Source organism: Megalops cyprinoides, chromosome 7 (genome assembly GCF_013368585.1).
Source record: "Megalops cyprinoides isolate fMegCyp1 chromosome 7, fMegCyp1.pri, whole genome shotgun sequence".
NCBI classification, from domain to species: Eukaryota; Metazoa; Chordata; class Actinopteri; order Elopiformes; family Megalopidae; genus Megalops; species Megalops cyprinoides.
Window position 1 is genome coordinate 9448262 of NC_050589.1, and position 12873 is coordinate 9461134.

General features: G+C 46.9%; 1 protein-coding gene across 1 annotated transcript in view; it reads left to right on the forward strand.

Annotated features, from left to right (window-relative positions):
• Positions 1-12873, forward strand: part of plxna3 (plexin A3) — a 128249-nt gene that overhangs the window by 6085 nt on the left and 109291 nt on the right. The window contains exons 2-3 of the mRNA XM_036532639.1: positions 5227-6519; positions 8140-8322. Of these exons, the coding sequence (XP_036388532.1) occupies positions 5326-6519; positions 8140-8322 (1377 nt within the window). The 5' untranslated portion in view covers positions 5227-5325. The remainder of the gene's footprint in view (positions 1-5226; positions 6520-8139; positions 8323-12873) is intronic.

Here is a 12873-nt window from a genome sequence, read left to right on the forward strand (position 1 = left end):
CTGAAGCTGTAGTAAGAAAGCATTAACTGGATTTTAGCCAGGTAACCACCCCGTTCTTTTCTAATAGCACCATGGGATATTTAAATTAATTACCATAAGTGGTCCGGACCTAGTTTAAATCCAGTTTTTTTTTTTTTAATCTTGGCAGACATAAACAAAGGAGACTCTCTGTGCAAGAATCAGTCAAGGTGCTTTTAGAGTACGCTTGCAATGCTTAAGAAATGTGCCTTTTAAAGGCAATATGTGTGTGTAATTGTGCTGGGGAAAAGGACTACAGAGAGACTTTGCTTTTAGGAATTGGAGCACACATGTAGTACTGCATATCTGTTTTACGCATGTTTCCTACAGCACGCGATCATTTTCCATTGAAACTGAGAAAAGGATTTCTCCATAAAAAAAAGTGGTGGTTGTCATTTATTTGGAAAGAAAAGACAAAACAGAAAGAGATCAGAGCCTGTAGGCTGGGGGGTGCAGTGGAGCCGGAGAGGGAAGGGTTATCACGAAAAACAGAAGACAGTGTTATGCATACTTGGTCAAGTGCGGTTGTGGAAAACTGCATCTTGATTTAGCGTGGAGAGCAGTTCTTTGTTTCTAATAAAGTGCTGTTGACCCTCATTAGAGGAGTGCCGCGGAGAGGGCAGTGGGTGCGAGGCTTTTGATGAGGTGAAATTCTAATAGCGGGGAACGCCACGAGGAGCCCCTCGGCTCCTTGACCCGCTCTGCGGCGCTGACGCCCGGGGGGAGGGGGGGGAGACGGGGTGGCTTTACCCCGACCCCCCGTGTCTTCGCCGGCAGCCCCTGCCAGAGCGCCAGCTTCTCACAGCCAGGTCCTGCGCGGCCGCAGGTGCGCTCGCCGGCCTCCCCGGTCTAATTTAACTCCGTTCGCTTGGCATCACGGCTAATGAGCTAATGGGAGGTGGTGTTTGCAGGGAACCCAGGCCGAGCCCGCGGTGAGGAGAGGCGCTCCGAGCGGAACACGTCCCCCCAGCGGTTGCAAATGTTGGGGTCGGGTAAAAATGGAACGGAGGCCCAAAGGTCACGACACGGCGTGTCTGAACTGGGCATGCTCGGCTGGTATATTTACAGTTCTCCCCAGCCTGAAAGGTCACCGGGGGTCATTCGTCAAAAATAATGACGCTGTGTTACATGACAGTGTTCCCAGAAAATACTCTACATACAGTATCTTCTCTCAAGCTTCAGTGCTAGCTTTGATGGTATGTCTGTGTGTAATTCTGAAGGGGTCTGTAAGGATCTGCAGTGAGTTCATATTGGCTTATCTATATATATGATGTTTTTGAGGCGACAGTTTAACAGAAAAAAATGTTTATTCAAACACTTTGTTCAATAAAGATTTATGTGCCATAATTGTGGGAACCCATTGCTCCTCCTGGCATAATGAGGTGATATACAAAGATGCTTTATTAAATATTGCTGCACTGACTGATTGCCAATAAATTTGTGTTATATAACAGGTACTTAACAGTGAGGGTACTGAAAGGTGGATTCATAAATATATATCCCGTGTTCAGACCTGTGCATGGATTACAGCTCAATGTGGAACTTAATGACTCCCTACAATTGATATATCAAGTGTACCACTTATAACACAGTCACCAATTATGCAAACGCATTGTTTTCGAAGGCCACGGTAGAGAAACATAGGACTGAAATATAGTGTTTGCTGTAATTTAATGTGTTGTTATCATAATATAGTGCCATTATGTATACGGTCACACTGCACCGTGTACCAGCTCTCTTAGCGCCTAATCTAAATGTGTGTTATTGTCTGATTATGATAAAGGTGTCCAGCGGACACACAATATCAGGTATTTGTGGGTGGGTATAGAAATAAATGTACAAAGACCGGAAGGAATGTGAAAATACTTTTCACCGACGGAACCTGTAATTATTCAAAGCACCGAGCGAGGGGAGTCTCGTTTCCACCGCACGTCTGCGGCCGTTATTTATGGACATCATTTGAGAAGTCCATCATCGGGAGAAATCTCGCTCCCGGGTTCAGCCGGAGCGTCATCCATAACTGCGGGTCAGAGCGTTCTGCTTAGGCATTCAGCTTTTGCTGGCACCCAGCGCACCCCCCCCCCCCCCCATCCCCTCCTTTTCTACAGCATGGTAATGAAATCATTGTGACTAGAAGCTCAATAGCGTCTTCCACAAGTCCAGGAAACGTATCACAATGTGGCATTGTATTAAAATGGGCAATGAATTTGCGTTTCACGCGGAATATAAGAAAAAAAAAAAAAGGGATCCAGCGAGTGTCTCATGCTGGTTCTGTCTGGTGTCGAGTTCATGCTTAGGTAGGCCCCGCTTGCGGGGGTGTCTTACAGATGACTGTAAGGGGCCGAGGCTGCCCATTCATGGCAGGGTTTCAGAATGACCCTCACATTCCTTCCAAATTTCGAACAGCATCATTTGCAGTATAATTGGATGCTGTAACAATTAACTGGTACCGCGGTAGTTTGGGGCATAGCTACAGAGCATGTTTAAAGGCGGTTTAATAACACATTAAATTAGAGCCAGTGCTGTTTCAGTCTTGTGTTTTTCCACCATGACTTTTGAAACTATGTGTTGGCATAATTGGTGACTGTGTTATAAGCAGTACACTTGATATGTCAATTGTAGGGAGTCATTAAATTTCACAGTGCATAGTAATCCATGCACATGTCTGAACACAGGAAGTGTATTCATGGATCTTATCTACTTCATAATACGTACTTATTAGTAATCATTCAGTGTGAGAATGTTAAATACAACACCTACAAATAATACCTCACACAAGCCAGCCAGAGCAATGGGTCTTCACAGTCATGGCAGGCAATTGCTGGCATTTCCACATGTGCTGGAGAGTGCTGATTAAAGATGCTGAGTGACATATTGCAATTTTCAAGCGTGATAACGAGGCATTGTAATACGAGTGCTGCTGTTTTAGCATGTAAGTGAGACCATAGCTCTGTACCAGAGGTGTAGCTGAGAGGAGCCAGAGATAACACAGGGCCTACCGCTAGCGTGTGTGTGTAACCTGTGCTAAACACACATCCTCTACCACACACACCATAAAGGCTCATTGTGTGTCTCTGCTTGAATGCAGTCAGCCTCCCCCCCCCCATCCATATTTGTTCATGACCGCTGTATCATGACATGACGGACTACGCCGCCCACCAGGGGACCGATCTGGAGTGCACTCCTAGACCGCTGCTCTGTGGCAGTGATGTCAGCTCTAAAATAAAACCCGTTTCAGTGAGTGGTTTTCCGCTGACTGACTTTACACGCTCTTCGTACACATGGGCTTTGTGGTTCCATTGTAAAGACCGTCTCGCTCTGTGAGACTAAACGCAAGCATCGCACACGTTAGTTAAGAGGGGAAGCTTCCCGAGGTGCTTAAATTTAGCTGTACACCTATTTTTTTGACTGTAAAAGGTGAAAGGCCAATTTTAAACGCGTGTATTTCCCCTTCGGCCTGCATCCTGCCTCTGTCCATACCTAGATGCAGATCTTTAATCCAGTTAGCATTGTTACAAATGAGTCAATATTATGATGGACTAAGAAGTATAGAGGACCAAACCAATTCATTACCTCATCATATTTTTCTTTCTCTGAACTTGAGCCAAAGAGTGGAAATAAACGGATGGCAGTAATTGCATTAGAGGGGTAACGGATCAGCCAAAATGCATTATGTTAAGATAGGGTTTCTCTCTTAAGCAAGCGATCGAACACTGCATGTACTCCAACAAGCTGCGATTTCAGTTAATTCTGTTCTTTAGTTACACTTTTCATTAAAGCCATTTCATGTTCACTTTATAACGGGGGGGGGGACCACCGCTGCTGCCTTTTCACAGTGTATTTACCCTTAAGTTTGCGTCATAAATGCAAAACAGGCTAGGCTAATAGTTGGCTAATGGATTGTCCAAGGTCATAATCAATACACGCGCAGAATGTAGTCTTGCGAAGAGTGCGTATTGATCAGCATATTCTGTGGTTCTTGCAAAATTGAACTAGTCTTTAAAAAGCAGGGTTTTAAGGTCGTTCTAATTACCGATCTTCAGTTCCGCTCACAGGTTGATTTTTACATTAGAACGAAGGCCACTTAAATGTATCATCATCTATAAAAATAATTTAAATAACCGGAATTGAACTCCATTAAATCCAGTAATCCCAAACAGGTCACGATCTGTATTTTAAAGACCAGACCAGTGTATGGAATCTGAACAAACTTGCAGTAGTTGCATTCTCACTGTCACAGTTTTGAGTGACAAGTCACATGTGGATTTCATATCAGAAGTGTTTCCTTGTGTCAATACTTCACCAATAGGGCCCTGCTTCTTATGATGGGGGGGGGGATTCATAATGGCATATACCCACAGATCAAGTTTTAACGAAAACAACCAAAACATCCGCGCGACACAAACTCCCCCTTCTTCAAACGACGGAATGCATTAAGCAAGATATAAAAACAGGCGCTTGTCTCTGGGTGAAACGCGAGAGGCGGGAGGCAGCGTCGGATGTGTGAAGCCCCTTTCTTCCTGCCTGCGTATCCCAGCAGCACCCAGCCCCGGAGAGGCTGCTCGAGTGCCATAAGGGCCTCTTTCATTCCAGCAGCTCCGCGCGGAGGGGGGGCGGGATACGTGATTGAGCAGAAGAGCAGTGTGTTTGATCCGCCGAGCACTTATGTTAAATATCCCAAGCTGCAAATTTATATACAGCGGCGCTGGGGAAACGGCTCCCGCGGCCTCTCTCTCTCTCCATCCGCCCGTTCACCCCGGCTGCCCGTGGCCTCCCCTCTTCCTCCTCATTAACAAACGCAAACGGGATCCGCGTTAGCAGCGGCCGTAAGGGTTTTAGTAGCAATCCATTGAGCGGGTGGGGGGAGGGGAGGGGTAGCAGTGACAAGCCTTGGCACCGTTAGTGGCCAGTCGATCAATATGCCCCCTAACACAGAGACACACATGCACACACACAGACACACTCCCTGCTGCTGTCTGATCATGGCTGAATGGGTCATTAAAACCTCCCCCTCCAAATGGACTCCAGACAGGTGGAGATAATACGGCAGGGTTCACAAGCCGGAGCACTGAACATGATGCATGTGTGTTTTTTTTTTTTTTAGCCACTGCATATGAAATGCATTGATGTCAACGCTGTTAAAAAGACTTGTATGCCACCTGTAAAGCTCATGACCTGACTAATTCATGTCACCTTCTGTCTTTTCAGAAATGAGCCTCTGAAACTCATAAGGAAGGAAAGGTTACCGTAAGCTCTTAGGAGGAGCTCTGTTTTCACCCCCCCCCCCCAAAAAAAAACTCCTCAATCATGACACCTCAATGGCTGGTGCTGGCGTTCACTCTCCTACAAGCCATGCCCAACAAAGGATTCCCCACGGCCCCAACGGATCTGCCCTCTGAGACGGGCGCCTACCGGGTGACGGACACCAGCCTGACGCACCTGACAGTGCACCGCAAGTCCGGCGACGTCTTCGTGGGCGCAGTCAACCGCGTCTACAAGCTCTCTGCCAACCTGACCGAGCTGCGCTCACACATCACCGGCCCCGTGGAGGACAACTCCAAGTGCTACCCGCCCCCCAGCGTCCGGGCCTGTGCCCACAAGCTGGAGCCCTCCGACAACGTCAACAAGCTGCTGCTGGTGGACTACGCCGGCAACCGGCTGGTGGCCTGTGGCAGCATCTGGCAGGGCGTCTGCCAGTTCCTTCGGCTGGAGGACCTCTTCAAGCTGGGCGAGCCTCACCATCGGAAGGAGCACTACCTCTCTGGGGCCCGGGAGGCGGACGGGATGGCAGGGGTGGTGGTGGGAGAGGACGACGGTGCGGGCGGGGAGGCGAAGAAGAAGAGGAAAGGGGGCAGCCGGCTGTTCATCGGAGCGGCCATAGACGGCAAGTCCGAGTATTTCCCCACCCTGTCCAGCCGCAAGCTGGTGGCGGACGAGGACAGCGTCAACATGTTCAGCCTGGTGTACCAGGACGAGTTTGTGTCCTCGCAGATCAAGATCCCCTCCGACACGCTCTCCCTCTACCCGGCTTTCGACATCTACTACGTCTACGGCTTCTCCAGCCGCACCTACATCTACTTCCTCACCCTGCAGCTGGACACCCAGCTCACCCAGATGGACGCCACCGGCGAGAAGTTCTTCACCTCCAAGATCGTGCGCATGTGCTCCAACGACACTGAGTTCTACTCGTACGTGGAGTTCCCCCTGGGCTGCACCAAGGACGGGGTGGAGTACCGGCTGGTGCAGGCCGCTTACAAGCACCGGCCGGGCCGCATGCTGGCCCAGGCCCTCGGCCTGTCCGAAGACGAGGACGTCCTCTTTGTGGTCTTCTCCCAGGGCCAGAAGAACCGGGCCAACCCGCCCCGCGAGACCGTGCTGTGTCTCTTCACCCTGCGCCAGGTCAACCTAGTCATGAGGGAGAGGATCAAGTCCTGTTACCGCGGCGAGGGCAAGCTGTCCCTGCCCTGGCTTCTCAACAAGGAGCTGCCCTGCATCAACACGGTGAGTCCCGAGTGCGCCGCTGTCAGCTGTTTGGGTGGCGCCCGCTGCGCCTGCGATTACAATTCCTAACGTTGACGCTGCTTCAGCCTCAAGTTTGTTGTTTTTGGTCATTTAGAAGTGCCCTGACTCAGGGTGACTCACAGCGTATGACATTAATATACGTGAATACCAACTTACTGGCGGCAACGTTAATATCAAAAGCAGCTGCCGAGGGAAGAGAACTCTATTAGCAAAACAGTCCCTGCAGAGCTGCAGTTTTGCAAATAATATCTACCACAGGTATAAACAGAAAAATGCCCCGCCCCAGCTAATTTGCTCATGTACTCGTGTACTCAGAGTGAGTTGAATCTTAAGCTCTTAAGGAAAACATTCAGATCCAACAGTGTCCAAAGGGAGAACTCCACCAACTACACATGGGTTACCATATAGAAACACATATGCACACACATACACAGAAATCAGATGTTACATATATAATCATATGTATGTAATAGTAAGACAAAGAGGAGATATAGATGGAAATGTATATATAATGTTATGTATATAATATATGATGTGCGTGTATGCTAAGTTCACCTGGAGGACGTTATTCCCTCACATTAGTGCATAAAGCACTCTCCACGTTCAGTCCAGCGTCAATTGCAGAAACAAAGTAATATTTAAAAGCTCCATGTTTGGGAGAGGAAGGGGGCTGACCTCTCCCCTATAGGGGGGTGGCTGTTTTGACTGCTCCCCAGGACAGATGCAAATCTGCACTTGACTTGTGCCGGCTTCATCGGCATTATTAGCTCCTTTTCATGCACTGCAGTAGCCCTTGACCACATAATGAAACTGCGTGCCAGGCCCCGGCTCACGCCTTGTTTAAAGTATTTATCCCTCATAAGCATTCAAAAACAGGGACCTTTCTCCCCGCCGGCCGCATATTCCTGACAGAGCCATTTTCCTGCTGGAACAAAGATTTCTCTCTCCGCCAGTCAGATGCAATTTTAAAAGAATGTGTTGCATTAAGATTCCTACGCTTCGTGTTTAGTAGGTTCAGTATACATCTATTTTGGTGTATAAGCCCAAAATCACGGTAACTGAATGAGCCTAAATCTCTCTTTTTCTTTTTTTTTTTTTAACCTTGGTGAAAAAGCAAACATCTAAATCACGAGTGAGTTCATAAAATGTGTTAAGGTTATTTGCCACTGTAGATTTGCAGCCATTTAGGCTCCGTGAGGCAAATCACATCACTGCACACTGGTGTGATCTGGTTCTTTAACCTTCTCATTTTTGCTGTAATTTAACATGCTTCTTCTATTAAGTTGGCTGGGTGTTATGGGTTTTGACCTTGTTTGGAGAGAGATGATTCCTGCTTAAGACAGTGTAGAACATATTTACTACTTCACCACCACTGCACCCAGTGGAAGAACTTGTGAGTCATCTTCTAGTGTCAACAATTATCCCCCAATTGCACATATGCGCCGCGCGTGATCCTGTTTACGAGCGCACCGATTAGCCACGGCGGCGCGTACGGGATATCAATATTCAGAATTAATACCGATAATGATAAGGAGAACAGAGGATATTGGCTGGTTACTATTCTTCCCCCCCTTCCCGCTCTCTCTCTCGCCCCTGCAGCCGAAGCAGATCGGAGATGACTTCTGCGGGCTCGTGCTGAACCAGCCACTGGGGGGCATGAGGGTGATTGAGGGCACCCCGCTGTACGACGACCGCACTGAGGGCATGGCCGCGGTGGCCGCTTACACCTACGGGGAGCACTCCGTCGTTTTTGTGGGGACCCGCAGCGGGCACCTCAAAAAGGTAAGGAAAACTGCTGCTTATTGTCCTCCGCTACGACTAATGTTCCCTGCGCCTCCCACACACAGACCCAAGATGTGGGGAAAACCCGCATCGCCTCGTCTTGACGTTCAGAGAGCCGTTCGCTCCGTGTGAATTATTCATCGGTTTGGTGAACTTTATCGCTTGCACTGCATGCGTATTGATGAGCCTCGTTTTGGCTTATAAGCATCAAGAACGGTTTCAGAAACTGTAAGGAGGAGGGTCGGCGAATCCTTGACTCAGGGTAAACTTTAGGGTCAGCGCCATAGACGTAGGCTCCTCTTTGTGGGGCCACCTTGAGATGAACTGTCATATCCTGTTTCATATTTTGAAAGGCTTAGTCACTGGTGGGGGCTTGGTGTTGAAGGGAGAATGCAGCTGCAGGTCAGAATCAGAATAATGAGTGTGGCTGGATGCTCTTCTTTCCTCCGCCACGTTTGGTCTGTGTAAGAAAAACAATCAATGATTTTTCTTTCCCCGGTTCCTCGTTGTTTATTTTATAAACACGGGTTCTTAAGCATGTTCACCGCAACCTCTGTGACTGGAGTGGGCGGCTTCAGCTCTGCCTCAGTCATTAGGATGCGTTGCTAACGGTTGGGAGCTGACACAATGCCACGATCACCGCTCCACGGGCTGAAATGGTGGAGGAATATCAGTGCAGAGTGAGTCACAGTGAGAACTTGAGTCGTCTTAAAATGGTGGGTTTGTTCTCGGCGGCCGGCTGCACGTTTTTTCTCAGTTACGCTGGTGGCGGGTTTTAAATCCATGTCATGGGTTTAGCAGATAGTATAGATCCTCGCCCTTCTCATGAGTTTTTAAATACTAAATAGACTTTCCTTTGGCAGGCATAACAAGTGTTTTAATCAGTTCGCCACTTTAGAGAGCGTGCAAAACAAACTATTTAAAACATTTTGAAAAGGAATGCGTCAGTTGTTTGATAATGCAGGGGCTGGAGTGTTTTTGCATGTCTATGGAAGCTCTCTGTCAGAAGTTCGGGACCCAGAGGTGGGTGGGGGGGAGGGACGGATGCCGCCTCATGGCTTTCTCAGCTCCATCCCGCCACATTGCATCTGTTTGCGTTTCATTTGAGAGGTTTACACTTTGTCGGCAGCGCCCTGTGTGGGTCCTCTTAGTGTACATAAACAAGGCTTGTAGTTTGTTTGCATCTACCGCTTGTCAGTGATGATGACTGTGATGGTCTCTGTGAAACTATCGAGCAGACAGGCCCTGGGGAAACGGAATTCAGCGGAATTAAAATCCTCGCTGAAGGTTATTATCTGTTTGTTGTGGGTGGAAAATCTGAAGTGTACGCACAGACATTGCAGTAGGGCATAGGCCAACAAATGACCAAAACGCTTCTGATGCGGCTGCCTCCATTTTATAAGCCGTTAATGGGGCAGTGGGAAGACCAGTGAGCTGTGTGTGTGTCACTTCGGTTCTGTTTTGTCAGCTCAAATGAGCTGTACTGAAGTGATAACATATGGCACCAATAAAGAGAATCAACCAACTTCCCCAAATATTATATTAAAAGAAAAACACTCCCTGGCCGTGACTCTTCCTCTTTGCGCCTACTGGTGTTTAAAGCAATAACAGTGCTCTGCTGGGACAGTCTGTGAAAACAACCCCTAAAAAAAGAAAGGCATTCGTGGATATTTGTCTATCTCAAGCGATGTGTTTCCACACTGAAGGTGGAATTCAGAGTGAGGAGTGAAGGCAAGCATGGCAGTAAATCCTCCGAAGGCTTCCATCTCGATCCGGTTCTCAAACGTAATGTTTGTAAAATGGCTGCGGCTCTCATGGCGTAATAAAGCAGCCTGAACGGCCCTCTGTCCTGACTGAAAACGGCTTCCGCTGCTTACGCTCCCGGTACTCCCGGTACACTACGGACTGTATCAACCCGAAAATTTCCTTCACTTTTTTTTTACACATGCTGTTTCTGCTAAGCACAAAAGAGCGCTTCTGATTTCTTGACTGTTTCTTTTTGTTTTCCACACTAGCAGAATTCAAATCGCTACCCGTCATTACATACAGCTACACTTTCAGATTTGCGTGCGTGTGTACGGCTCTCTCGTTCTTCCAGGACGTGCTGCGCCCGCGTATCCTCTGTCTCTATTCTGCACTTACACTCTCTAATCCTTTGTAAGTTGCCCTGGAAAAGGGTGTCTGCCAAATTAATAAATAAATAATAACAACCTCATTACTGTGATTCATGCTCCAAATGCAGTTCCTAATGAAAATAAAGACGGTTCTGCAGAACTAAGATCCCCTCAATCCCTCTGACAGAACTGAAACCAACAGGCTCACGCTCCCTGCTCTTTCCCTCACAGTAAAAGTGGTGTTTTGGCAGGGCTAGGATTTTTTTTTTTCTTTTTCCCCTGAATGTGGCCTTGTCATAAGTTCACGACCCCCAGTGTGAGATATTCCTGAGTGCAAGCATGCTTATTTGCTTATATTATGTTAACTGTAATTACATCTTATCAGACATGGCTAAGAAAACCTTGTTGGGATTACATTTTTCAATATCAGTTCATCCAGTCCACATTGCAAAGGAAAAGGAGGACTATAAGTCATTGGGTTTGCTGTGCTGTTGTCCTTTACCATAGGACATTGCTTATGAATATGTGATTTTCTAGAGGGAGAAGAGCACTAAAAATCATTGCAAGCTTAATATGAATACAGTTGCTATTGCTTTGTGCTTAATTAATGATTATTGAATAAAGCAATAATTAGCTAGCTAAATAATTCTGTCCGCCCAGCTAATATGCCATCTGTTGTTTTGATAATCGCAACTCTTGTATTGTCTTGCTACTTTGTATTTTGTAAGGATTTTTTCGTGCAGTGTGTCTAAAAATATTCGCTCTCTCTTCGCTGAAACTGGTAAAGCTGTAATTTGCCATAATTAACAGGAACACAAGACCAACTCTGTCACTCTGCGTCTTGCGGTTTGCATTATAGCCCATTGGGAAAGTAAGGCTGGGAGTCTGCATCACAGAATAAGAGGATATCCCGCCAAAACGCATTTTTTTACGTGAACAAATGTACATAAAAATTCCTTGATATTGAATCACAAGGTCATATTTCATAGTCCTGACACGTAAAATTGATAATCCTTCCCTAAAAACAATTCTCATAGATCTGACTGTTCCAAGCTGAAGCTGAGTGGGAGAATTGCATATTTTGGCACATGGACTGGCAGTGTGAAATTAAATGTGGAGTAGGATGCTGAAGAATTTTTTGCTGGAAGCTGACTTGGCTACTCTTGAACTAGACATTTTAAAATTAATTGGATAAAAATAAAATATGCTACAGTCCTGCAGATTTGACATCCTGGTCCACAACAAGGCAATAAAAATGTGTTTGCATATGCTTGTAAGCATGGCTTGTCGATGCACTGTCCTACAAGAGCCATTTTCATTGATTCCCTGTACACATGTAGTTATGCTATCCCCTATTCATGTGAGCACACAGCTCTCCTGCTTCACCTTTTACAGGCCACAATGTTTAGTGTCTGCTTTGCCATGCCTATATATACCCTGTTTGATCAAGTTGAGGTTGTACCTCTTGTCAAAATGTTTTATGTTGTTGGTTGAATACATTTAAATTTTAATTTAATTTTGAATTTATGGACTTTTTTGAAGTGGTTGGTTTATTCGGGCCACAGATGTGTTGTAACACATCTGTGTTGTAATTTCCTTTGTTTTATTAGAGGAGTAGTGTTTATCGTTTTTAATCATCACTTTTTTGTGCATGTCTGTGTGTATGGGTGTGCGTGTAAGCATTCCATTTTCAACTTTGCTTTTCCTTTTTTGTATTATTTGACAGTTACGTTGAATCAAAGCAAAGAGGAGGTTTTTTTTTTTTTATTTAGTACAACCTTATATAGCACAATAAATAGTGTTCCCCACAACTCTTTTCTGTCTCTTTTCATATCTGTCATAAGGATCTATAGGAAGTGCACATTATGATGATTTGCAGAACACAGAAATGATGCGTCATTATTATCATCGTGAGAACAAGAGGAAAAACCGAGAGCCACAAGTTCGCAGCTTCAGACGCGTCCGTGCATTGCGGAGAGTTGAAATGCACCTCGGATGGCTGCTCCAAAACCGAACCGTCGCGTCGACTCCGTCAGAGGTTTAATGAAATGTTGGAATTCCGTGGTGTCTCTCCCCCTCCCTGGCTCCGGTGAGATGGTTGTTCGGAGAGGATCCCCGCTGCGGCCTGGTGCGGAGTGGGAAACTACCTGGCAGAGAGGGAGAGAGCGGGGGGGCGAATGCAGGAGGAGGCCGTTTAAAACGCCCCGTATCTCCTCCTCCCCCGAACGGCTTGTTTGTTTTGGCAGGAGAAGAGAGCGCCAGGGCCGGCTTTTTAAGCACAGCACGGAAATCACCCATGAGCCCCGTGTACTTCCTGTTCCAAACTGCCATCCTGCAGCTCCCATTGGGTTTCAGTGGCATGCCGGGGGGGTCGGGGGGGCACCATTTCCCCGGCTCCGGCTCTCACTCTGCCAGCCTCATATCATCAGAAGATAAT